Consider the following 27,645-nt stretch of genomic DNA (forward strand, 5'->3'; position numbering starts at 1 on the left):
CGACGGTCTGTGCATTGCTTTGTTTGGGCTGTTGACTATTAAGTTCTAAGGTTGGAAATTCTCAAACTCCAGCTCATACAACTCAAACATTGCCAGCAAACCTCAATGGCACCCCAACCTCATGTACTAGATACAAGACACATAAGTAAATATCTTTAAAAAACAACATGTGAAAATTTTCTGCTTAACGACACTGGAAGATGGGCCATGTACAAGGAAAGGCTCACATGAGGAGCTCGGTTCTAGATACTTTTGAAATGCCACCTTGTTCAAAACATCCAATGATCTCTACAGGCTCCACTTTGTCTACGGATGCATCAATTACTCAAAACACTTCAATGAAACATAATGAGTGTTAACAACAGCTTAGTAATTTGAGATATTTGTTTGCCCAATGCATGATAAGAGCCCCACAACCTACTCTCTTTACTGATAATTATGAAGTCTAGATTGGGCATCTCACACACATAACTAGATTGGGCATCTTACACACATATCAGTGCCATGGCAGGTTAAAGCTCTGAGAGGATCTTTGCAGCTTCCATTAGTCTAGCTGATCTCTGTGCGGAGAAAAAGGCCAGGTTATTTTGTACATACAATAAAGGATTCCTAAAAACCTTGGCCTTGTGCGTTACAGTAATATAGCAAGGACCAAGTTAAACTGGCTATAGCCTTGAATGGAAAAGCTTTTAAGGTTAGCTTTCAGAGATCTTTAAATGAAGGGTTTGTCGTGTCTACACCACGGAAGGAAGATAAAAGAAAACAATTACAGGTCAGTATTATAATGAAATCTTAGGACAAAACCACTCACGTCCACTATTGACCCTGTATATTCCGGAAAAATGAGGAGTTACTGCACATACAATGCATCAAAGCATTTTTGTGTGACATCACAGGCACCATCCCAAGATAATGCACTTATCCTGCATAGCCAAGAGACGATGTCTGCCCACTCAAAATAAATGCTTGTAGCAAGCTTTGTGCAGTACGTGTTTGCTCAGGTGTGCCAGATATCTCCACAACAGTTTCTGTTGCTCCACGTCCAACATCTAGGAGGTTTACTTTTGCACCAGACATCTGAAGCCCAACAAAAAAAAAGATCATTCTCAGAAGGATATTAGTGACAACATCAGTCAAACAAGAGGATCTGATACTTACTTGGCGGATTTGAACAATTTTGGAGCCACCATTTCCAATGATGGAAGTAACAACTCGCGTAGGGATTACTACCTCAACAGTAGTTTTTGTAACAAGTGCACCTGTCGACCTGCACATGCATGTCAAAACTGAGCTACCTCCCTACTTTATGAGGTAGTTGGGCTGACATAGAGGTCAAACATACCTAAACAAGTCAGATCCTTCATGAAACGAAGGGCTGTCGTAGTCTGCAAGACTTCTTCCTCCATGAACATCCTGTAAATTACACAATTGGTGGGTAATCAAAAGTATTTTGACGTTAGTACTTGCAAAACATTGAGTCTTGACTCTTAGCTAACATGACAGAACTAATCAAGAGAAACTCAACTTTTACAAGCTTACAACCTTCTGTGTGATTAAGATCTTTGAAAAAGTTCAATTCATGATGCTTGACTTTATCACAAGAGCCAAAAAAGTTGTTGTCATGGAATTATCACTTCATTAAGCATGTGGTTCAACAACAGTCTTGAAAAATTAAGTTCAGAGCTAGCAGAAAGGTCAAGTCCATGGTTCCAAATTTTTGCTCCTGAAAACCCATATAAGGAGTTGAGACTGGAATTGTGATATGTAATTTGATAACTTTTGGAAAGTCAAATCAGGGTTGAGACTGACAGTCCGGGGTTTTAAATAGATCCAGACACCAATCTTACAGAATGTTTAGACTGAAAGAAACCCTCCCTTTTGTCTTTAACCTTCGATTCTCTATGCTCTTCCACCAAGAGTAAAGTAGTATACTCTGTGGCTGTAGGATGCTTGCCTTGTTCTCTAGTCTTGTTGATGTTCAACACATTCGGTGGCTCACATGGATAAGCTGGTCACTATGCATCATCCCCAGCAAGGATAAATATGTCCTACTATCGAGAAACCATTAGAGACAGTGGGATCAAATTGAGGTCATTTGCAACCCCTACCTATATGAAGCAACAGATGTTTGAGAGATTGTGAGGATTAGGAATCCACAGGTGCATGCCTCTGAAGGGTTTCTGGGAATTACAGGATGAGCCTTGCATGAAGAAGGGGCAGATTTCAGAATGAAGAAAGGATAAGCAGGTTTGGGCAGTTTAGGGCAGCCCATATGTAACCCCTAACCCAGCCAGACACACAAAGCCTAGCAGAGTGCTGAGTAAGTGAAAGGGGCCAAAGAGGATATTTCAGCAGCCCCTTGCTCTTAGCTTTCCTTTTTAGAATTAATGTACACAAGCCAAATCCATGATTGTGGAGATGATCAACAATGATGCCGAGGCTTGCACCCTCTAGTTTTCCCCCCTTTGGCTTAATTTAGAGGCTCTAATTACCACTAATTAATGATTAATTCACAAAAATTTTCACACAACTGAATAATTAATCCAATAACTAAGCTATGTGCTTTTTGTCTAATGTGCAAATTAACCAATAATCAAAGATTAATCAAGCTTCTAGTTGTTGTCTTCTCTCTTCGCAAAATGAAGGAAAAGAGCTCTCAAATCCTTACGCCCACTTTCCCCTCATTTTTGCATTCAGTTCCTTCAACCATCAGGAAAGAGAAGCCAATAAAGTAGTCCAAAATCAGAAGCAAAGCGGTGTTCTTCAGGGCCTGAGAATCAAAAAAGCAAGATTGGAGGAGAAGACAAATGTTTTGCTACGTTCATGGCTTGGTAAACATTGCAAGCACAGTATGTTTTTCATTTCAGCAGATTTCAGCCTGATTATAGCAAGGGACTGGTATCACCATCACAACCCATATATGTGGATGAGAATGCAAGTGTTTAGTTTCTATTAAATGAGTTACTCGTATGGCAACAGCAGACACCTTGGAGAGCAACTAAGAAGAATTGGACCTCTAGGTCCGAAGGGGTTTGTGCCAAGTCCCCAAGTTGGGTGACAAACGGTGAAGACCTTGAAGTGGCAAGAACCACTCAGTTTCTAAAGCTGTTATTGTTTCAGAACTATTGCAAAATCCTCTATAGAGTACCAGAGACTTGAAGATGTACCAGCCAATCGAACATCAAGGGTAACTTCTCCCGGTAGATCCAAAATAAACAGGAGGGGTGTTTGGCAAAATAAATAAATAAACATGAGGAGACGTCACAGCGACTCCCAATGCCGGAAAGCAACAAAGCAATATCTAAGATTGCCAAGTGTTTTTGTTGGAGGGAGGTAATGGCTGCATCCATGATGACCAAATAGGGACAAATGATAGGAAAACCCAAAAGAGCTTCCCCCAAGCCTTTAAGGTGTCCAAGGACCATGCCCAAGGATTATCTGACTTAGAACCGAAATCCTAATGAGGTTTCATAGACCCGACATCGTATGCATCACATGACCGCAATAGATTGTGGCTAGCGACTTCTGACTAGGTACCTAATGTTTGTGTCCAAACCTCTAATGAACTGTTTTAGCTTGTCTTCTTCCGATACACTCAACTACTGTCACTATTTTGGGCATCTCCAGAATTCATGCGTGTAGATAGGCTTTGAATGCCCAAAAGATCAAGAATGTACAAGCTTTGGGAATGGGTGATTATCCAGTATAGAGGACCAAGTGTTCGTAGCATGGTCTGGGCACTCCAAACGGTTTCTTGGACACAAAAATGGGCTTTGGAGCTCAAGTGTCGAGTAGAAAGTATGTATGACGAACTCTTGAGGATTTGGGAGAGATAAGAGAGGTTCTACATGGTGCTTACATGTATTTCTCATGTGGTGGAACACAAAGAGATCATCTCCTAAATTTTAGGAAAAGTTGCTATTTTTGGCAGTCTTTGATGGAATTTCCATTCGCATCATTACCTCCGGAATTCGACAGAGATCGAGTATTGCCAAAGCACCATTGTGAAATTAGCTATCATCTGGGATATTTTTAGAGCTAAAGATTGTGGAATTTTTGGAATTTGGATTTGGGACATGTGACAAATAAGAGGATAAAAGTAAGACAAGTGTCCTCACACTTGTCAATTCAGCTCTACACATGGCATTGTAGCATTTTCTTGCTTATTTGAACATGAGAGAGCCATGAGCTTCAAGCAGGTTTTTGAAGGCTGAAAACTCTGACTTTTCAACATTTCTATTCATTTCTAAGCCCACCATGGCCATATCCAGCTTGGGGAAGATGATTTTCACTACTCTACACCATCTTGCATACCCCAGATGGCTGTTTTTTCAGCAAAACAGTCCTAAAGCTTGCTCTCCAATGGAATTTCCATTCGCGTCATTACCTCTAGAATTCGACAGAAATCAAGGATTGCCGAAGCGCCATTGTGAAATTAGCTATCATCTAGGATATTTTTAGAGCTGAAGATTGTGGAATTTCTCGAATTTGGATTTGGGACATGTGACAAATAAGAGGATAAAAGTGAGACAAGTGTCCTCACACTTGTCAATTCAGCTCTACACATGGCATTGTAGCATTTTCTTGCTTATTTGAACATGAGAAAGTCATATGTTGGGCGAGTTTGAGCTTCAAGCAGATTTTTGGAGGCTGAAAACTCTGATTTTTCACCATTTCTATTCATTTCTAAGCCCACCATAGACATATCCAACTTGGGGAAGACGATTTTCACTACTCTATACCATCTTGAACACCCCTCCTGACCGAAGAACATTTTTGCCAAATCTTCGAGACCTTTGGGCTTCTCTTTTTTTTGCTGCAAGCTGCACTTCAATGAATTTATTTCATCATTATTCTCAGGAGCTCTTTTGTGCTTGGCGGAAGTGTACTTTCTTTGGATGTGTTGCTTTGGAGGCTTTGTGCCTCCACAACTTCCTGTTGGCTTTCTTCCTGATGAGATGTCTCTCCCAACATGGTGGAGGCCTGGGTGGTCTTTCCTGACCGCAGTATTACCTTCCACCCGATGCTGTCACTTCTTTAGATAGCTGAGTTAGGTCAGCAACCTGATGTTCTAATACCAATGTTACATGCACCAAGGTTGATCGTGATAATGCACAACAAAGCCTTCTTTAAAACTTTACTTTGATGAGATCTTTAGCATCCATTCACTAAGTAGAGAGAGAGAGAGAGAGAGAGAGAGAGAGAGAGAATAGACAACGCAATATTGGGTCCCACCTCCCCCCCAATGAAAGGATGTGACTCTTAAATGAATACTTACATCCAAAGACATCCTTTGGACGTAGAGATGTGTCTTTTGATCAATAGAAGTCTCCCTTTGAATAGACGTGTTCTTTCGTGATGACCCGTGCGATAGGGTGTGACCCTTCACTAGCGTCCTTTCAATGATGGAAGGCTAATCAATAGTAATTAGAGAGATTAAGTCACAATTGTGACATTCCCTCCCACTTAAAATAAGACTCCGGCTAAATAAGAGATTTATGATGTTGCTGAAGATCTTCGTCCTTAGGCCATTTATGCTTGTGGTGAAGCTAGCACTGAGAAATATTGAAAAAGTTTCCTCTATTATCTTGTTGTCGTGCTTTAAATGCTAAATCCCAAGTCGTACCATCGTTCTTTAATGTCTTCTTCTTTGTCTGCTTCCAAATGTTGCTCTATATGATGTCACCATTTGACCCTTTTCCCACCTTTGTCTAGTGATTTGGAGAAAGCCCACAAAAAGATTCAAGGTGTGAACGGGGATTTCCACAAATGCAAGGAAGCTTTCGAAAAGGAACACAGAGTGGCAAGCAGGTTTGGCACCAAATATTCTTGGAAGGCTTACGCATCTTTCTGAACTTAAAGATGGGCCACGAGACATTAATTCTATGGATTTTATTCATTTATATGGATTTATAAGGTTTATAAGCATGTGTCCACACCCACTGAAGTTGGTCAGCCAAATTTATAAGTGAGTACACACCAGAATTAAACTATTTTAATGATTAACCGACCAAAACCCAAACTTTGGGCGCCGGATGCATGGAAAAGCTACACGAGTTGCTAAACAAGGCTAGAACTAATATTTTTGAGAGGACAGGGTTATTTCTAGTGGGAACTGGCTTGATCCACACACTCCTCCTCTATGAAAAATCTAGCGTATCTCTTCTAGGGCTGTCTTTTCAGCAAACCGACTTGCTAACAAGTGCTTCTCAAGGCTGGTCACAAGCATAGTGGCACCCGGTTCGCGCACCACAGCAAAGGTACGATTCGATACAGTTGGTGCAGTTTCGTACGGTGGTGGTACAATCAACTGTTTTTTTGTCCCTTTTTGGCCATTTTTTCAACCGTTTTGGGCGTCGTTTTTGAGACTCTTTTAGGCTTTAGCCTTTCCTTGCCTTTGCTTGAGCCTCATTCTATTATCTATATAATAGCCCCTCCCCCAATCCCATCCTCACAAGTGCTCATTGCTCAACCCTCCCCCCACAAGTGCTCATTGCTCAAGATCAATCCTCTCCCTCGAGCTCTCCTTCAAGGCTCAAGCCTCTCTCCCCTCTAGGGTTTCTCAAGCATCTCCCTCTTCCTCAAGCCTCCCCCTCAAGCCTCTCCCTCTTTCTCAACTTTCAAGCCTCTCCCTCTTCCTTGAGCCTCCCCCTCCCTCCCCCTCCCTCAAGCCTTCCCCTCTTCCTCAAGCATGTCCCTCCCTCTCCCTTTCTTGCTCCCATGACCTCTCTCGCCTCTTTCACCATGAGAGAAAAGCATGAAGTCTTTACTTTGCATGCCATTACCCATGAGAAGAACGAGGGGAAGTCGGAGGCATGGAAGTGGACTTGCAAGTATTGTGGCAAGGTCTACACTAGCAGTGCCTCTAGGCTTCTTGCACGTCTCTCTAAGATGGGGGGTAAATTGCAGCTTACAAGATGATCCCTCAAGACATTGCCGATGGCATTGTGAAGAAGTACTCCTTGCTTGGCAAAGCAAGTGATAGTGGACGAGTCTCCCCCGCCATTGCCACCGCTAAAGACAAAGTCATCCCGCCGGCAAAGGATACATCCTCCTCATCCTTCTCCGCATTCTTCTCCCCCTTGACCAACTCCAACCCCTGATCAAAGAGACCAAGTGAGTTTGAGGTTCCACACAAGAGACAAGCCACTCTCGGAGACACCATTGGAGCGAATGTGACCTCTCTCTCTTGGGTCCGAGCAAAGCAACAAGAGACAAATGTGGAGATTGCACGCACGGTCATTGAGTGCAATCTCACATTTCGTCTCCTTAAACTCCTCAACAGCAAAGGATGGTGAGTCATTACCGAAGTAGGACCATGCCATGGCCTTTGGAATGGTATCACCTACAACGACATGCACATGAAGAGACTTGATGAAGAAAAGGAGAGAATCAACAAGACCCTCGAGCCCGTCCAAGCGGGATGAGTAAAGTATGGATATTCCATGGTCTCTGACAGATGGACCGATAGAAAGAAGAGGGCATTCTCAACATTCTAGTATCTTGCCCTCTTGGGACTTTCTTCTTGCGGGCCATGGATGCCGGAAAGGCAAGGAAGAAAACCTCGGGCGATTTCATCTATCGCCACATTCGACAAGCCATAATCGAGGTGAGATACAATTTTGAGTTTGAAGCTTTAGCCTTTGCCTTTTACTCAAGTTTCAACTTTGAAGTCTCATTTATTTTTCATATTCTCATTCAAATTTCATGCATGCATCATCCTTGTAGGTTGGCCCCGAAAATATGATTCAAGTGGTTCCAGACAATGCGTCCAATTGCCATAAGATGGGCCGCTTGCTTGAGGCGGAGTTCAAGTCCATAGTGTGGACTCCTTATGCCTCTCACTGCCGTGACTTGCTTATGGAGGACATAGACAAGTTAGAGTGGGGTCTTTCTAGTAATTCTGTCATTTAGAAGGGCTCGCTGAAGCTCCCGCCATAGTTACCACGGAACGGGAACGTTCCGGGAACGTCGGATGCTGGAACATGAGTGGGAACAGGAACGGGAACGGGAGCGGATCGGGAACGTTGCGGAACGCCACGTCATATGACATGTCAGCATATGACATAAAATGACAAAACATTTAAAATATCCAAGATTAAACTTTAAAGTCTTAAACATTAAAAATTTAAAGAGTCCAGACTCCAAATAGAAACTGAAAAGAAAGTACATCGCATGTGGATATATAGAAACTGAAAAAGAAAGTACATCGCATGACAAGTACAAAACTAGCCTCAAGGACCAAGGTAACTGGTGAGTCAAAGACTAGTCATCAGCAAGTGGGATCTCATCCTCCTGTCCAGGCTGTCCCTCAATCTGCTCATCCTCATGCTGCTCCACATCATCCTCTCCCTCTGGCTGTTCCTCACCATCATTGTCATCAAGATCAAGGCAAAATCCAATAAATGGCTCTGGAGTACACTCAGCCTTGAACTTATTAAGCAAACGCAAGTTTGCATTAACAAATACAAGGTCATTTGCCTTCTGGACACCAAGTCTGTTCCTCTTCTTGCTTGCAATGTTCCCAAAACTGCTCCATAAGCGCTCACATGGCGAGGAGCTAGCACCCTGGCTAAGCACTCGAATGGCCAATCTTTGCAGCAATGGTGTATCTGCCCCATAATCCTCCCACCACCGTGCACTGGATATCTTGAACCTATCATTTTGTGCATCCTGCAAAGCGAAGAGGCCTCTCTTTTGTCGATAGAAGGAAAGGTCTTCACGAACCCTCCTCCTATCATCTGCACTGGGTACAAGCTTCCTCAAGATATCCTCCCAACCCTGCACAACCTCTGCATCTGTCTCTTGTCCTTTGCCTTGAAATTCTGGATCCACCACAAATGCAGCAGCCTCTAATGCAGAGTGATACTCTGTCCACCTGCCTGTCGCAAGACGAGATAGCTCCTGTCTCCTACCCCCATCCAAAGTCTGTAGAGATAGGATTCTCTCAATCATCCTGTCCATCCCCTCATACACCTTGCCAATGCAAGGCTCATCTCCATCAAGAAGCCTCAACATAAGAATGATACAACCTGCAACAATACCTCAACAGTGTCCCAAAAAGTGTCATCAAGAACTATGGACCTGCATCGAATACCTGCCACTGAGGTACGCTCTCGTCATGCATCCCACTCCTCACAAACTACAAGCTGCCTCAAATGATTCTTCACTTCAAAAAGACGCTTTAGCATAAGGAAATTATATGCAAAGCGTGTATCTAAATACTTTAAGAGATCCTTTGGGGATCTCTGTCGAAATACAGCCAAAATGTAGTGGTGGCGAGTGATAAATGAAACAATGTGATTAATAGAAGGCTCCACCCACTGCATCTTACCAATATCTTTGAGGAGATTGTTGAGCCCATGTGACATGCAAGGAGTGAAGCAAATATGTGGGTACCTATCCTCAATGATCCTCCCTGCTGCCCTGTTTGAGTTCTCTCCATCAGAAACAAACTGGATGACATTATTGGGACCCACGTAATCAATGGCTTCACTCCAAATATTTGCCAATCTCTCTGCAGTTTTGCCCGCCTCTGAATTGTCAATAGCTTGAATAAAAAAGCTACATCCTCTGGAGTACGCAAGGATACCCTGAATGGAGCGCCTCCTAGTGTCACTCCAACCATCACCCATGATAGTGACGCCACATCTACGCCATACATCCTGAATGGGTCCCAAGGCATCCTCTATGGCCGCCCTCTCTATGGCTAGAAGTGTAGTGCGCAATGCCTCGGATGAGGGTGGAGCATAGCCAGGTCCGAAAGAAGCAATCTCCTTCACCATATCTGCAAAGTATGGGTTGCGGGCCTTTACCAAAGGAACATCTGCAGCATAAAAAAACCGTGCCACTGATGCATCTACTTGTGCCCTCCTCCCAGGGTGCCATGATGCCACAAGACTAGCCTGCACTGGACCTCGTGAAGCCTGCGTCTGGGAAGCATTTGTTCCATGTGCGGATGGCTGTGGAGCAGCCCCAAATAATGGGGTAGATGCACTCGCTGAAGATGCCACGCCTGCAGGTGTAGCTGATGATGATGTACCTCGAGGATCAAGAACAGAGGGCCGACTCCCTGCTGCATCAAGTCTATCTGCAAGTGCCTGCAATCGTATGATATCTGCTCCTAACACTGTAGGGCAAACAGAAATGCCTTTGCCTCTAACCCCCAACAAATGGGCTAGCACACGATCCGTGCCTCCAGTCTTAATGGATCCACAAAAGTGGCACTTCCACTTGCGTGACCCTCCTCCTCTTGCACTATCATATCTGGACACAAGATCCACCTCATTCCACCAAGGGGATCTGTTTTCTGCATCTATGCCACGAGGAGGTGCCATTGAAATTGATAAATGGCTGAAAATTTAAAAAACATGCAAAATGCCCTTGCATGAGACATAAGTAAAGTGTCCACAAAGTGGAAAAAAACGCAGCAAACTAGAATCTCCAAAATCCAATGTTCATTGCGTCAAATTTTAAATCTTACCTGCTCAAGACTCGAGTGCCACCCGAGCAAAAGAAGGGGCCAACTTGCCAAGGCCCAAGAGGAGGGGCCAAGAGGAGGTAGGGAGAGTGTGCACTGTGGGGCAGCCAAGGCTCAAGGTAGGGAGAGTGTGGGGCAGCCAAGAGGAAGGGTGGGGTAGTAGGTGGAATGGAGAGTGTGGGGCAGCCAAGGGGGCAGCCAAGAGGAAGGGTGGAGTGGTAGGGAGAGCACTCAAGCAGCAGGCCCAGCCAACAAAACAGGCGCAGCAGCGAATAGAAGCCGTACGCTGGATAAAAACTGCCGCCGGTGACTTAGCGAAAACGCGCTTTTTTCGGAACGCCCGGAACGTGCGTTCCGCCCTAGCGTTCCGGCGTTCCGACAGACGTTCCGCCACGTTCCCCGGCGACTACGTCGTTCCGGCTTCCGTTTCCGCGTTCCGGGCACGCCTTGAGCTTCGGAGCGGCGTTCCGACGTTCCAGAAAGGCGGAACGCCGTTCCGCGGTAACTATGGCTCCCGCCCCTCCCTGCTCGCGCTACCTGCACTCCTGCGCCCCCCGCCTACCTGCCTGCTCGTCCCCTCGCGCCCCCCTCATTCCTTGCGCCTCCCCTTGCCCCCCCCCCCCCCCCCCCCCCCCCCCCGCCTGCCTTCGCTACTACGCCCCTCCCTCGCTGCACTACCCGCCGCCTCTCCTATTGCCCCCCCCTCCCCCGCCTGCCTTCGCTACTGCGCCCCTCCCTCGTTGCACTGCCCGCCGCCTCTCCTATTGCCCCCCCCTCCCCCCCCCCCGCCTGCCTTCGCTACTGCGCCCCCCTCCCTCGCTGCACTGCCCGCCGCCCCTCCTCGCCTTCGCGCCTCCCCCCCTTCTTTCGCGCCCACCTCCCCTCTGCAGCGCCCTGACCCCCACCCTCCACCAGCTCTTTCTCCACCCCACCCCTCTTGCGTGTAGCCCCCGCCGCCCGCCCCCCCCCCCCCCCCCCCCAGGCTTCTCCTTCGCCTTCCCCCCCCCTCCCTTTTCTTGCTGACTTCCGCCCCCAGGGGGGTTTTTCCTTTTTCTCCGGCCTTCGTCTTCCGCCTCTCTGTGTGCAGCTCGGTTCTTGCAGGATTTCCGCTTTCGCCTCGCCTTCGCCATAGCTTCAGACTCTGATGGAGGCTCCTCCCGCCCTGCCTCAGAGGGACTCATCCGCAGCCCCCTCGCCCGCCCCTGAGGACACCCCCATCAGACTTTCTCTTTCGCCAGAAGAGGAAGCGAGCCTCACCGCAGAGGTGGAACGCCTCCACGCTCATTCCACCATCTGCCATATAGTCGGCACTTGCCCTAGCAGAGGGGAGATCCGGGATCTTCTTCAGGCCCGCCTTCTTGCAGATGTGGGCAAGATCCTGGACGTACAGCTACTGGGCCGTGGACATTACCAGATCGAGTTTGAGACCGCCCAGAGCGTGGCCAAGGTCCTTGCCATGAGTCCCCTTGACATCAAGGGTGCTCGGGCTTTCTTCAGACCTTGGCAGCATGGCTTTGACCCAGCAGCGGCTGAGCAGGGAGAGCGCCTTTTCCATGTTACAGTTTGCTTCCCTGGACTCCGTCGGGAGTATCTTCCGCTCCTCTCTAGGCTATGAGCATTGGTGGGCTCGATACTAGAGACTGGCCCCACAGCAGCTTCAGTGGTGGCCACAGCAGCTGGGCTACCTTCGGTCAGAGTTTTGGTGTCTGACATCTCCTCCCTTCCTAAGGTCATTCAGCTACCTAGGATAGGGGGGGGATGGATTGATCAGAGAGTGGAGTTCTCGGGGCTCCCGAACCAGTGCTTCATTTGCAGGCAGGTCGGTCATCTGGCCAAGGCCTGCCCTCGCAGGAGACCCCGACCCTCACCACAGCAGCAGGCCCTTGATGGCCCACCCACAGATGCGGCTCGGCACGCTGCCTCTGGGACACCTGCTCACGCAACAGAGACCTCGGAGTGGCAGCCTAGACAAGGGAGACAGCCGCAGCAGCACGCCCAGAGACCGCTGCAGCAGCAACCACAGTCTCAGCCTCACTGGGTTCCCATGAGGAACAGCTTTGCTCCCCTCCAGGAGGAGACCCCTGCGGCGACGACTGAGGACCAGGAGATGCCAGCACCCCCTCCTTCACCCCCCCCACCCCCGTCCCCTCCCACCGCCTCGCTTCCACCTTCGCCTCCTCCCGTCCCCGCTCCGGTTTCGGCAGCGGCTCCCTCTCCACCCCCCTCGCCCCCCCCTCCTCCCCCCCCGCCCGCCTCACCTTCCCGGGAGGCCCTGGCAGTCCCCTGGCGTTCACCTGCAGTCCGGAGGGCGCTGAGCACCGACCTCGCTCGAGCACCACAGAGGAGGCCCACCATGCCGATTCGGGCTTCACGGATATCATCTATCCGCAGTCGGCTGAGTCGCCTCGGCATTAGACAGCGCTTGAAGGCTTTTGATTACACCTTCACACGGCTTTTTGGAGCAGAGGGCCCCCATGAGCCAGCACCCATCCGAGTTCATGTAGTGATACCTCCGGCCCGCGGGGAGGAGGCACTTGATTCAGCGGTGGCCTTCTCGTTCCCTCTATGTGGCCCTTGCGACCAGGAGTGGACTCTAGAGCTCGCTCTTAGCACTTTGAAGACTCAGGCAGTTGAGTTTTCTCATCATGTGAGCGATCTGGAGGTGACAGATGTGATAGGCCGACTATGGGAGTTGGCTCATTTTTTCTTGGATCTCGGGAGTGTGGATGCCTCAGGGATTCGTCATTTGGTCGTTCGCATAGTGGCAAACTTAGCACGCGACCCTGGATATGTATGTATACACGAGGTTGCTCTGTCAGAGCGGGAGGCAGTCGCCATGGGCCACAGCCACTGGCGCCTAATCCGTGATTCTTGCAGTACACCGGGTGGGCAGATTCGCAGCCGCTCGGATGGGGACTACTCTCCATCCAAGCCGCTTGCAAAGGCCCGCCGTATGGCTGAGACAGCATCCACCTCAGCAGGTCATCCATGAGGATCATCTCATGGAATGTACAAGGCCTTGGCGGAGCACATTTTATACGCTATCGTGGTTGCTTGAGGCAGGAGCTTCAGAGATGCCTGGTTGGTGGCAGCATTGATATTTTGATGATGCAGGAGCACCACTTGGGTGAGAGCAGGACCCGGAGATATGGTTCGGTGATGCGTGGTAGATGGGACACCTTTTGGTCTGCAGGGTTTGCTCCTTTGGGTGGACAGGGAGGAGTATGCATGGTCATTGCAGATGTATGGCGGCAGGCCATTGTGGATCGAGGGATCATTGTGCCTAGTAGAGCATAGTATGTTATTCTGAGGATGCATGATGAGCTATTGGGCGTGCTCAACGTCTATGCGCCCAATCATGCTAGTGCCAGAGCAGAGTTCTGGACCCAGGTTACGGATGCATTGCCAAAGGCCGCACATTGGTGTGTCGGGGGAGACTTCAACATGCTTGAGGACCTGGCCGATAGGGTGGGAGGCAGTCATGTTACAGTGCACGGCACGGAGCTTGCAGCTTGGGACCGGTTTTGCATGTCACTGAGGATCACTGATGCATGGCAGCATGGGGCCTTCTCCCGCTCTCAGGACAGTCTTAGTTTCTCTCGGTCGGATCGCCGGCAGGGAGGGACTAATCTATCACGGATTGATCACTGTTATGTGGGCGACTGGTTAGGGGAGCGAGGGGGCTCCGTCCCGCGACATAGTTGCCCAGGGGAGGACGGACTGACGCCAGCCTTTTTTATGCGCTATTGGGACCTTTTGGGGCCAGGCCTCCGCGGGGGCTTTCAGTATGTTTTGGACACTGGGGTGATGCCACAGAGCTTTTCAGAGGGCTTGATCTTTCTTATCCCCAAGGGGGAGGGAGTATCAGATGATATTCGGCATTGGAGGCCTATTACGATCCTCAATACTGTCTACAAGGTCTTAGCAAAGGCCTTGAGTTTGAGGATCCAGCCCTTCCTGGGGGAGTTGATTCATGCTACCCAGACAGGATTCGTCAAGGAGCGCAGTATCCTTGACAACATCTTTACTTTCTGGGAGGCGACGGCCCGAGCTAGATTTCTTGGCAAGGACTTGGTCGTGATGCTTCTCGATTTTGAGAAGGCATACGATAGAGTTGATTGGGGTTTCTTAGAGGGCACTATGCTTCGCCTGCACTTTGAGCCAAGATGGATCAGAGGGGTGGCGGCTCTGTATTCCACAGCTCGTAGCCAGGTGTTGATTGCAGGAGGACGGGGGCCGAGTTTTGAGGCTGACCAGATCAGTCCGTCAGGGGTGTCCCCTCGCCCCTTTTCTTTTTCTCTTCTTTGCGGAGGCTATGAGCATGTATTTGACGGCAGAGGAGGTTGGTTTAAGAGGACTCCAGCTCCCAGTCCGGGGGGAGGACCTGCTCGATGCTGAGTTTGCAGACGACACGGGCTTATTTTTGCATGGCCAAGAGGCCAATCTTCTTCGGGCAGAGCAGTCGCTCCAGGTTTTTAGTGCAGCTTCGGGAGCATTGATCAATTGGCGCAAGACAATGGCCTTTTGGATCAGTAGTGCTCCCACTCCGGCATGGAGCCCGGACCCCGGTTTTAGATGGATTCCTCCTCGCACAGCAGTGCGGTATTTGGGATGCCAGATTGGACTAGATTTGTCACCTGAGCAATAGATTGCCCCGCTTCTTCTGAGCATTCGGAAGAAGCTTTTGTATTGGAGTACAGCTCGACTATCCTTGGCTGGGAGGGTGGTGGTGGCATATCAGGTGCTGTTAGCGACCATGTGGTACATTACGTCTTGCTGGATCTTCTCGAGCTCTTGCATCAGCCAGGTACAGAGGCTGATCAGGAACTTTCTTTGGTCTGGGCGGGACGGTCAGCCAGCCCGGGCAAAGGTTGCATGGGCAATTATTACACTTCCGCTGGCTCAGGGAGGCTTGGGCATTATAGATCCAGTCGATCAGAGTAGAGCCTTATTGGGGAAGCTTATTGTTCGGGGGCTGCTTCCAGGCGCTGAGCCTTGGACCGATGCGGCCACCCTATGGAGACACAGAGACATTGCCTTTGGGATTGCCCTCTGGCGCAGCAGATTTGGCTGCGGATGCTGCGTATTCTGGGCCCCCTCTCTCCAGAGGGTATGTTTACGTGGGGTGCCGCTGCTTGGTCGACTTCGTCAGAGCCTGCTATGGGCTATGAGATGGAGCAGGACAGTCAGGCCATCAGATTCATTAGGGACCAGCCTCGCCTGGTTCCGGCACACGATTTCTCGTCCGCCAGCTGGACACAGGAGAGGTCAGCAGCCTCACCATCTGGTTCACCTGGAGGGCCTGGTGTTTCACGGCCTTTGAGGGGAGACTGGAGCCACCAGCAGAGACTGTACGAGGGATCTGGCAGGAGTTGATCCACACCCTGCGAGGACAGTATGACCGCATCCGCCGAGGCGACTCGGATGAGGCGATCTTGCGGCGCCAAGCCTTTCACACCACCTGGCGCTGCAGCCCCTTCTATACCTTACACACGGGATCCCCCCGTTGGCATTACAGGCCACCTGTTTGGCTTTCCCCCCCCCCCCCTATTGTATGATTTAGCCCTTCAGTCCTTTGTACTGATGCTTGTATTTTGCAGCACCTAGGGAGAGTCTCCCGGACTGCCTTGCTGTATTCACTGCTCTGTTTCTCTTATGAGCAGGAGAGATCTTTTGTAGCCGTACGGGCGTTTTTATATAACTAATGAAAGGATCTTTTCTCGGAAAAAAAAAAGACAAGTTAGAGTGGGTGAAGACCGTGATGACACAAGCTAATTATATTGTCACTTTTTTCAGTTAGAAAGTCAAGGCCCTCGCTATCTTCCACCATCACAGCAACTGTAACTGCTCCTTACTGGAGGCCTACAAATCAGAAGATAAAATACACATTTTTAGATTACTTAACTAATACAAACAATGGACAATATTTGCAACATTAAAACTAGAAATGACAAAGAACACTTGACACCATCACTGGGGCCGGAAACTTGAAAGGACCGGCCCCTCTCTCAATATAGTTTGTATTTCTTGGAGTATTTATATGTACAAGTGTTCACAGGCTCCAAGGCCAAATTTCTCCATAACATGGAGTGAATACAACTGAAAAACAATAAGATTTTTGTCAATGAAGAATCGGTTGTTGAAGTAGACCAAATCACAGCCAGTCTCCCACTTTCACTGGGTGAACACCCGCCCCTCACTAGTCTTCCGAGACCGTGCACCAACAGGCACGCCTGTACTAACGCCTAGCAGGGTGAAACACCGCGGAGGGAGTGATACCTGGTGCTCCCAAGTAAGCTTTGCTCCAAGTTTTCCTCATACCCCAATAACCTTCACTCGCTATGCGATCAGAGCCTCGGGAGCAAAAAGTAAGAATGGGCCGAACTTGTACTTCACCTCTAGCTCGGCGGCCACGATGAGTGTAAGAGACTCATCTATCAATCTCCTCTAGCTCTTTGTAGAGCTCCACATATATGGCCTCCTCATCTGCATTACGCTCCTTGTGTGGACACTTTTAAGAGTGTCCACCGTCAACTTGAATTCGTTGACGTTTCTCTAAAAGTTTTGTAATTGATTAGGAGTCTCGGGCTTATTAGTAAATCCACAAGTTACAACATATTTCAATTGTAAATAATAAAATATTGAAAGTTATGTAGGTCTAACGTAACAATATACTTGCCTAGCTTGAGTCATATCGTGCATTGCACACACCATGCGTGAGTTATTGCGGCAATAGACCAACCGCTTTAACTGTCTCGTGCTCAACCGATTGCGTAACTTCGTATGTATAAGTAAGTAGGAACTCGAGTTCCTCTCACATGCACCCGAAGAGCAATCCTAATCCACAATAAAATTAAACAATGTTTAGGATTCTAGTATCTACACATAATTATAATTTTTAGCTCAAGTCTTAAGAGTTAGAATCTCTTAACAAGTTAGTAACTTCGTGGTTAGTGGTTACTTGTGCTAGAATCCTCAAAGCTACTCTTTGTAGGTGAGGCTTTTGGTAAACAAATGACTCCCACCAAAAGAGAGGCTTCAATGTAGAATCCCTCCTCCAACATATCGCATTGGCGAATGCAGGGCGCCTTTGATCGTTATAGTTGACGAGCTCCTATAAGAATTAAAATTGTCCATTCTCATCATCGGATAATGCTTTCGGTAAGAAAGCATCGCTAGCTAAAAGCAACTCCTAATCTGTGAAAAGTAAGAGTGCTTTGTAGGATGCAACACAGCTGCAAGACCATGGATTCCTCGACCTCTTCATCCACTTCCATCTCTTCTCCACGAGTGCCAAGAGGGCATCGCGTCGAGGAGTAGCCTCAAGGAGATTACTGAATTTTAAAATAAAGAAAGAATATATTATATGAGAAAAAAGAAAGAATAAGTATTTAGATTCATCATTCTATTTTAGTTTATTGAATTATTCTTATTTACCTTGTTAGTCAAATCCCTCTTCAGAAATATCAAAGACCTTGTTTCTACTTGTTGTTTTGGCCTAGAGAGAGAAAATATTCTAGAGAGAGATTATTCAGATTTTGGATATTTTTGGATGGAAAAATATCTCTTCGTATTTAAACAAGTTCCCCCGAAACAGAAGTTCAAAAAGATTTTCAGAAGGTGCATTCGAAATAAATTATAATCTGTTCTAAAGGCCTTATCATGGGGGTCCATATTTTCTAGAAAAATTAAATTAAGGTTTTGAGGGGCCAATCAGATTCATCCAAATGTGTGGAGGAGAAAAATGGAAGAAATAAAGAAAATCCCCCCAAATATACTGTGGATCAAGCTCATCTAGGACTGTGGTGCGATGAATCTCGGCAATGGCCTCTCTCGTAAAATGAGTAAGGAGTCCCATTGTAGCCCCTTCCATGTCTGTCATGCGTAAAATCCTATACAAGGGAGTAATCGCAATGACTATGGCACGGACGTGGCGCCAGAACTCCTCTTTTAAGCATAGCCGTTGAATGGCTCTTGCCTCATCGACACGCGAAGATATATCACTTTGTATCCATTCTTGCCACTTCGTCGAAACCACTGTTACCTGGAGCATAAAGGTGCTCTAGAAGAACCCACATGTAGGCAAAGCGCGTCGAGGAGGGCTTCTTCATCTCCAAGTCGTGTCACCATTTGGTCCACCTCCATTTCTGGAGTCACTTCTATGGGACTGTCACTCCATAGAGCGGCCAGATTTGTACCATGTTCACATGTGGCCAGGCCAGTTTCCCATGTGAAAGAGTCAGTCATCTTGTGTCACACGGACGGGAACCAGTTTTGTGTCACCCGTGTGTGACCAGTATTGTGTCATATGGACAGGAGCCTGTTTGCTACCCATCCGTGTATAACCAGGATTGTGTCTTACCCATGGCATTGTCACTCCATGGTAGGACTAATATTTGTGTCGAGCTTTGTCTATTGGATTGTCACTCCATAGAAAGGCTTGTGCCAAGATTTGTGTTCTGCCTATGGGACTGTCACTCCATAGGAAGACCAAGACTTTGTTGGAAGGCTGGCGATTTCGAGCTTGTGATCTATGGCTAGAAGGTGCCTTGGATTATCCCATAAGTGGAAGCATGGGAAGTTGAAGAGGCATATATAAGGCTAGAGTGGCACCTTGTCATAATCATCTCCTCCGGCCGGTGTTTTGGGAGGCAGCTCACCGGGAGATGGGAGCCCGGTGGAGGGATGCTGCAGTGCCCGATGGGGGTGTTCGTGGAGCTCGATGGTGATGCGTCTCCTACGTGCGTTAGTCTTCCGCTGCACATTCTGACATGGTATCAGAGCCCGGGCGTGTGTGGTCCTGGGCGGCTCAGGCGTGTGTGGTCTTGGGAGACCCCCTCGCGGCTCGGTGGCTTGTGGAGCTCGAATCGAGGGAAGGTGTTGGAAGGTTGGCGATTTCGAGCTTGTGATCTATGGCTAGAAGGTGCCTTGGATTATCCCATAAGTGGAAGCATGGGAAGTTGAAGAGCCATATATAAGGCTAGAGTGGCACCTTGTCATAATCATCTCCTCCGGCCGGTGTTTTGGGAGACTTCATATTTATGTCGCACCAGTTTTGTGCCTGACAAGAAATTCTTGTACAAGTTTCATGAAAGGGAGATTTAGTCCATTACATGTACACATGCATTCATGTTTGCATACACAAACTTGTTTTCACGTGACTTGTTTTCGTGTGTTTGCTTACTATGACGTGCCAGTACACTGGACGGGGACGCCCCTAGTGTACCGTGGGTGTGTTGTCTGCTGATGAGTTTATGTGACGTGTGAACAGGTGGTAAGTATTGCCTTTTTGACCCTTTTCAAATGTCAAATCTATTAAGTAGTGTAAACCTTAGTATTTATAAGGTTGGGTGTTCACACATATTTAAAACATTGGTTGGACACCTTTTATCGTGGGTGCCCAAGGATAAACCCTTTAATTTCGGCCTAATAATATTTATAATTAAGGATTGCATGGGGAACATTTCACTCTAGCACGTGGATGGTGGGAAGGGGGTGGCTGATGGAAAAGGGGCGTCTTCTCACACCTGCCTGGCTGTCCTATACCCGCCTCTGTGTGCTGCTCCTTGTACTCGCCTCCAGCTCGACTGGTTGCTGCAGTTCTGTACCCGCCTCTATGTGTTGCTTCTTCTTGTACCCGACTCCAACTCGACTGGCTGCTCCAGTTCTGTACCCGCCTCTGTGTGCTGCTTCTTGTACCCGCCTCCAACTCAACTCGCTGCTGTTGCTCCGTACCTGGCTGGCTGCCACCCCTGGTACCCGACTGTGTGCTGCCCTTGCACCCGCCTCTGGCTGCTGCCCTGGACCCGCCTCCATCCTGCCTGGCTGCCTGCTATCCCTGAACCTACTGTCGGCTACTGCATCAACACCTGCCTGGTTGCTGCATCAGAACCTGCTGCTGGCTGCAGCCTTGTACCTGACTACAGTACCTGCCGGCTGCATTTGTACTCGCCTATTGTATATGTTGCTGCTGCCTTGTATCCGACTACTCTACCTGCTGGCTGCCACATCTGTACCTACTGGCTGCCATACCTGTACCTGCTGTTTGCACCGACCAGGATTACATTAAAGGGGGGAACAGTCTCCTCACCTTGCATTCCAATTTGAATCTTTATCACGTACTTGTTTCTGTAAATTCAAAAAATATTAAAATTAAATGTTGTTTTTACAAGTCTTGTGTAGGAGACTTCACTGAGAAGTATAAAATTCATCATGCAAGCATGTTTTTGAAGGGGACAGCTGCCCATTGGTGGATCACTGAAAAGACCACCAAAGATCCCATTTGTAATTGGAAAGAGTTCAAGGACAGAGTTTATGCCCAATTTTTGCCTCCAAATGCGAAGCAAACTCTCACACAAAAGTGAGATAGACTTGAGCAAAAAGATAATGAGAGTGTGCAACAATATCTCAACAAATTTTGGAAAGTCTTGCTTGAGGTTACTCCCTTTATGCAACTCTCCGAAGATAAAAAGAAAACGAAGTTTCGCTCCGGGTTGCAACCAGCTTACTGTTCGGGCACCCGAAACACACCCTTCAGCAGCTCATAGCATCTGCTCTTGCTACGGAGCAATTGGTGCTTAAAATTAAGCAGGATCATGGAGGTTCTAAGGGCAAAGAGAGGGCTATCCCAAACCTGCAAAAAGGTGGATAGCCACCTAAAAAGAACTTTCAAGAAGCCCAAAAGGAATGTAAAGCTGAAAATACCCCATCCAAGGACATTGGACCAAAGAAAAATAAGTTTGGCTTGACTCCCGAGAAAAGGAAGCAATATGCAAAAAAGGGGGGGAAATGCTTTTCTTGTGGTAGTAAAGAGCATATGCATAGGCAATGTCCTACCTGCAAGCAAAAGCAAGAGAGCCACCCAAGGCAAATGTGCATGCCATTCCTGATGTACAGGGTAACACTAAGAATGATGACAAAGAGAGGGGGTGGTATGCAAAGCTTGGGGACAAATCAAGGATCAGCTTGCCTTGTTTATGTTTAATGATTGTGCAATAGATAACTTCATCTCTACACACATGGCAGCCGCCTTGGGCATAGAGATTGGGGACATGGGACCCCAGATTGAGGCAGAGACCGCTCTTGTTGGCAAAGAGGTGCGGGTGACTCCTCTTATTGGTAAGTTGCGCATACATATACAGGGTTATTTGGATCATGAGCATTTCTTGATTGCTCCTCTCAATGGATGTGATGTATTGCTTGGAAAGGCTTGGCATCATAGGCTTGAGCCACGCAAAGAATATAAAACCAACAGGATCACTTTTATGCATAAAGGCCGCATGCATGTCATTGATGCTGGCAAAGAAGGGGATTCTATCCCAATTGTATCTCACATCCAAATTAACAAGGCAATGAAAAAGAGTCTTTCCGCATACTTAGTTTTTGTTCGTGAGACAAAATTGAACAAAGTAATGTAAATGTGGATGTACTGACTCAAGATAGGTTGAATTTTCTTAATGCATATAAAGATTGTTTTGCCGATGCATTGCTAGGAGAACTACCTCCTGAGAGGCCCAAGGATCATCGCATAGATCTAGTGCCAGGTAGTTTCCCACCTAACAAATCTGCATATCATGTGAGCGCCGCACAACAAGAAGAAATCATAAAGCTAGTTAATGAGCTTTTGGAGAAGGGTTTGGTTCAACCAAGCTCTTCACCCTTCTGTTCTCCTGTGCTTCTTGTGCAAAAGAAGGATGGATCCTTTTGCATGTGTGTGGATTATTGAGCTCTAAACAAGCTCACCATCAAGAACCGGTTTCCAATCCCACGCATAGATGACGTCTTGGATAAGCTTAATGGCTCGGCTTGTTTTAGCCGTATAGACTTAAAGAGTGGCTATCATCAGATTCGTGTGGTACCCTAAGATGTCCGTAAAACCGCATTCAGGACAACTTTTGGATTGTATGAGTTTTTGGTGATTCCTTTTGGCCTTACCAATGCCCCGACAACATTCAACCGTATGATGAACAAGATATTTCGACCCCATCGTAAATTCACAGGTGTATTTTTTGATGATATCTTGGTTTTCTCCAAGAATGAGGAGGAGTATAAGACTCATTTGGCTACATTATTTGAAGAGTTGCGAAAGCATAAACTCTTCATAAATGCTAAGAAAAGTGAGTTCTTTCTCTCAAAGATACACTATTTGGGGCACATTGTATCCAAAGATAGTGTACGAATGGATCTTGCTAAGATTGAAACCATTCGAAATTGGCCAGAGTTGCAAAATATACATCAGGTGCGTAGCTTTCTTGGGTTATGTTCATACTATAGGCGATTCACAAGGCATTTCGCTAAGATTGCCTTGCCATTGCATGATCTTACAAAGAAGAAAGTCGCCTTCCAATGAGCAAGATGCCTTTTTGCAACTCAAAAATGCTATCATTTGTGGGCCCGTGTTGATTGTTCCCGACTTGCAAAAGCCATTCACGGTGGAATGTGATGCATGTGGGAATTGTATAGGGGCTGTCCTAAATCAAGAGGATCATGCAGTTGCTTATGAGAGCTGTCGATTACATGATGCCGAGATCCATATGGACATTTATGAAAAAGAGCTCTTGGTTGTAATTCATGCCTTCAAAATATGGAAGCATTATCTGCTTGGGACTGAATTTGTAGTCAAGACAGATCATCAAAGCTTGAGGTACTTTCTATCTCAAACAAAGCTCTCGGAGAAGTAAATGAGAATGGCAAACTTTCTTTCCATGTTCCATTTTCAGATTGTACATACTCTGGGAAAGAAGAATGTAGTGGCAGATGCTTTGTCGAGGAGGCCTTATGTGGCTGCAGTTTCAGTGGCCTCACATGGAGACTTATCTGCCATGCGTGATTTGTATCATTTGGATGCTGATTTTTTCCATATATGGATTGATTTGATGGCTGGTCACTCGCATGCCTCTTATGTGATCAAAGAGGGTTATCTTATGAAGGATAACTGCTTATGTGTGAAGAAGGATATGCGTCCAAAGATTATGGAGGAATGCCACGCCCCACCTTATACTGGTCATAGAGGTATTTTACCTACGACACGCATGATAGAAAGATATTTCTTTTGGCCAAGCATGCGTAAAGACATTGAGGCTTATGTACGCGCATGTATTACTTGCCAAAAGGTGAAATTTGATAGGCAAAAGCCTCCAAGTTTGCGACTTCATTATGGACTTACCTAGACCCCAGCATGGGAATGATGCTATTGGACCATAGTTAACAGGTTTAGCAAGCAAGCTTACTTTTTGCCCGTCAAGAAAACCATTAAAGTTGATTATATGGTGAAGCTTTTCCTTGCTCACATATTCAAGCATCATGGTATACCTAAGTCCATTGTTGGAGATAGAGATCCCAGGACTACAAGCCTCTTTTGGAGGGCTCTATTTGACAACATGAGCACTCAGCTTGAGTTCTCATCTGCTTATCACCCCCAAACAGACGGTCAAAGTGAGGCTGCAAATTCTGTTGTGTTGGATTTGTTGAAGTGTTATGTAGCACATCAAAAGAGTGCCTGGGAGAAGTATCTTCCACTTGTAGAGTTTGCCTACAATAATACAGTACATGCTTCCACGGGAAAGGCCCCATTTGAGATTATTTAGCTTGACAAAAAATTCTTGTACAAGTTTCATGAAAGGAAGATTTAGTCCATTACATGTGCACATGCATTCATGTTTGCATGCACAAACTTGTTTTCGCATGACTTGTTTTCGTGTGTTTGCTTACTATGACGTGCCAGTACACTGGACGGCGACACCACCCAGTGTAGGGTGTGCTGTCTGCTGCTGACGAGTTGATGTGACGTGTGAATAGGTGGTAAGTATTGCCTTTTTGGCCCTTTTCAAATGTCAAATCTATTAAGTAGTGTAAACCTTATTATTTATAAGGTTGGGTGTTCACACACATTTAAAACATTGGCTGGACACCTTTTATTGTGGGGCTGCAAATTCTGCTGTGTTGGATTTGTTGAAGTGTTATGTAGCAGATCAAAAGAGTGCTTGGGAGAAGTATCTTCCACTTGTAGAGTTTGCCTACAATAATACAGTACATGCCTCTACGGGAAAGGCCCCATTTGAGATTATTTAGCTTGACAAGAAATTCTTGTACAAGTTTCATGAAAGGGAGATTTAGTCCATTACATGTGCACATGCATTCATGTTTGCATGCACAAACTTGTTTTTGCATGACTTGTTTTCGTGTGTTTGCTTACTATGACGTGCCAGTACACTGGACGGCGACACCACCCAGTGTAGGGTGTGCTGTCTGCTGCTGACGAGTTGATGTGACGTGTGAATAGGTGGTAAGTATTGCCTTTTTGGCCCTTTTCAAATGTCAAATCTATTAAGTAGTGTAAACCTTATTATTTATAAGGTTGGGTGTTCACACACATTTAAAACATTGGCTAGACACCTTTTATTGTGGGTGCCCAAGGATAAACCCTTTAATTACTGCCTAATAATATTTATAATTAAGGATTGCATGGATGGTGGGAAGGGGGTGGTTGATGAAAAGGGGGGCGTCTTCTCCCACCCGCCTGGCTGTCTTGTACCCGCCTGTGTGTGCTGCTCCTTGTACCCGCCTCTAGCTCAACTGGCTGCTGCAGTTCTGTACCCGCCTCTGTGTGTTGCTCCTTGTACTCGCCTCCAGCTTGACTGGCTACTCCAGTTCTGTACCCACCTCTGTGTGTTGCTCCTTGTACCTGCCTCCACCTCAACTGGCTGCTACTGCTCCGTAACCAGCTGGCTGCCACCCCTGGTACCCGCTTGTGTGTTGCCCTTGCACCCGCCTCTGGCTGTTGCCCTGGGCCCACCTCCATCCCGCTTGGCTGTTGCTACCCTTGAACCTGCTGTTGGATACTACGTCAATACCCGCCTGGTTGCTGCATCAGAACCTGCTGCTAGCTATTGCCTTGTACTTGACTACAACACCTGTCGGCTGCATCTGTACCTGCCTATTGTACCTGTGGCTGCTGCCTTATACCTGACTATAGCACCTACCGGTTGCATCTGTACCTGCCTACTGTATATGTGGCTGCTGCCTTGTACCCGACTACTGTACCTGCTGGCTGCCACATCTGTACCTATTGGCTGCCATATTTGTACCTGCTGTTTGCACCAACCAGGATCACATTAAAGGGGAGAACAGTCTCCTCACCTTGCATTCCAATTTGAATCTTTATCAAGTACTTGTTTCTGTAAATTCAGAAAATATTAAAATTAAATGTTGTTTTTACAAGTCTTGTGTAGGCAAGTTTCACCCCGAGTTGCTATCTATGTCAAACGTGGCTCCACGAGTCGGAGCTCTACCCCGCAGCGGTTAGAGTTGAGGATGCTTCCATTACGGAGTCTTCTTTGACAATTCATGATGATATCAGGGAGACAAATATAATGATGAGGGCAACGTTCTTAGCGATGGGGATTTTGGTGGGAGCTCTGAGGTGTCCTCCTCTAGTGAGGATATTGAAGTGCCTAGCGACAGCTCTGACATAGATGGTAACATAGGCTTTTAGCCTCTATACTCTAGACTCTACTATCTACTATCTAGCCATGCGACGACATGCCCTTCTCACCTCCAGTACCTAGTTAGCCTTTTTGCATTTTTGTACTCACATTCTTGTACTTGCCCATGCAGCATGCTGACTTTTGCGGCTTTATATATATTCACGACTCTTTGACATGTACATTTGACTACTTTCATTTTCTATGCAACATTCTAAATTTCTATGTTTTGGGTAACTTGTCAGTTGAACTTCTCTAAGTTTTGCATCTACGTGTATGTGTATAACGATATATATTTATATTTTTAAGTATTTTTCAAATGGACCATACCTCCACCGTATTTTTGTTTTCAAAATTTAATGGTGCGTTCCGAGACCATATTTGAGCGTACCATACCGAATCAACTTTTCGTACTTGACAACTATGGTCACGACTCACAAGGTTCTGTGCATGAACAGGACAGAGGTGTCAGAATATGCAACGGAAATGATAACCAAACTTGGGTTGACAAGAGCAAGTAGAATGCAGAAAATAGACAGCACAAGAAACACAAAGAGATAGGTGTGTAAACTCTTCTCTATACACAAGATCCCGCAAATAACTGAATGAGAAAGTGGTGGGGGGCATGGGGCCTATTTATATGCCCCATGCATGCAGTCGGCCAGCGCTGGTGGCCCTCCACGACTGCATGAAGCAATTGGCCGGCAGTAGAAAACTCCACGACTGCATAAAGCAAGTCGGCCAGCAGTAAAATACTCCACGCTTGCTGATTGGGCAGTCGGCCAGCCACACGACTGCTGAATGGAAAGTCGGCCAGCCACCAGAAGCTCCTGCCAACATCTGGCATCCATCCATACCACCGAAAAATGGGAAAAAATACGGGGAGTGAGGAAAAATGATAAAACACCTATACAGGGCGGGCACACCACAACAGAGGCCCTGGTGTATAAATATCGACAGGGGATGACTTCTAACACCCCCTCTCAGCTCCTGGCTGTGAAATCAACCCAAGGGAGCTGGAGTGCCGCCTGAGCGTAGCCTGAGGTAGAGACTTCGTGAAGAGGTCCACCGCATTGTCCTCCGTCGAACAATAAAGTAGCAAGATGTCACCAGCCAAGATCTTCTCACGTACAAAGTGATACTGTATCTCTATGTGCTTGGTCCGGGCATGGAAGACCGGGTTCCGAGCAATAGCTATACAACTCTGGTTATCGCACTGAATGACTGTGGGCTCCTTCTGTGGAAACCCAATCTCGCCTAGCAGCCTCCGCAGCCACACAACCTCACAAGCAGCACCACAAGCAGCCCGGTACTCTGCCTCTGTCGAAGAGAGGGCAATAGTTGGCTGCCTCTTGCTGCTCCAAGAAACTGCTCCTAAGCCGAGGATAAAACTGTATCCTGAAGTAGATCTCCTCGTGTCTGGATCTCCTCCCTAATCTAAGTCACTCCAACCTTGGAGCCTGACTCCATCCCCTCCTGTGTAAAAGAGTCCTAGATCCTTTGTACTCTGCAGATACCGCAAGATCCGCAATCCTGCATCCCAATGAGACTTCAATGGCGTCTGCATAAAAGAGCTCAACAGCCCCACGGAGAAGCTCAAGTCCAATCTGGTGTTCAGCAACCAGATCAATGAACCAACCAACTTCCGGTACTGCGAGGCATCAACTGGCTCACAAGGATCAG

At 47.1% G+C, this 27,645-nt stretch overlaps 1 protein-coding gene across 1 annotated transcript in view; it reads right to left on the reverse strand.

Moving 5' to 3' along the window:
* Positions 1-307: 307 nt before the first annotated feature.
* The window catches only part of LOC147638521 (RNA-binding KH domain-containing protein RCF3-like), a 32,732-nt gene continuing 5,394 nt past the window's right edge, over positions 308-27,645 (reverse strand). The window contains exons 6-8 of the mRNA XM_086798437.1: positions 1,343-1,413; positions 1,159-1,267; positions 308-1,077 (exon numbers count right to left, since the gene is read on the reverse strand). Of these exons, the coding sequence (XP_086654563.1) occupies positions 919-1,077; positions 1,159-1,267; positions 1,343-1,413 (339 nt within the window). The 3' untranslated portion in view covers positions 308-918. The remainder of the gene's footprint in view (positions 1,078-1,158; positions 1,268-1,342; positions 1,414-27,645) is intronic.

This window comes from Cibotium barometz, chromosome 5 (assembly GCF_041138505.1).
Source record: "Cibotium barometz isolate CiBa-2024 chromosome 5, ASM4113850v1, whole genome shotgun sequence".
NCBI classification, from domain to species: Eukaryota; Viridiplantae; Streptophyta; class Polypodiopsida; order Cyatheales; family Cibotiaceae; genus Cibotium; species Cibotium barometz.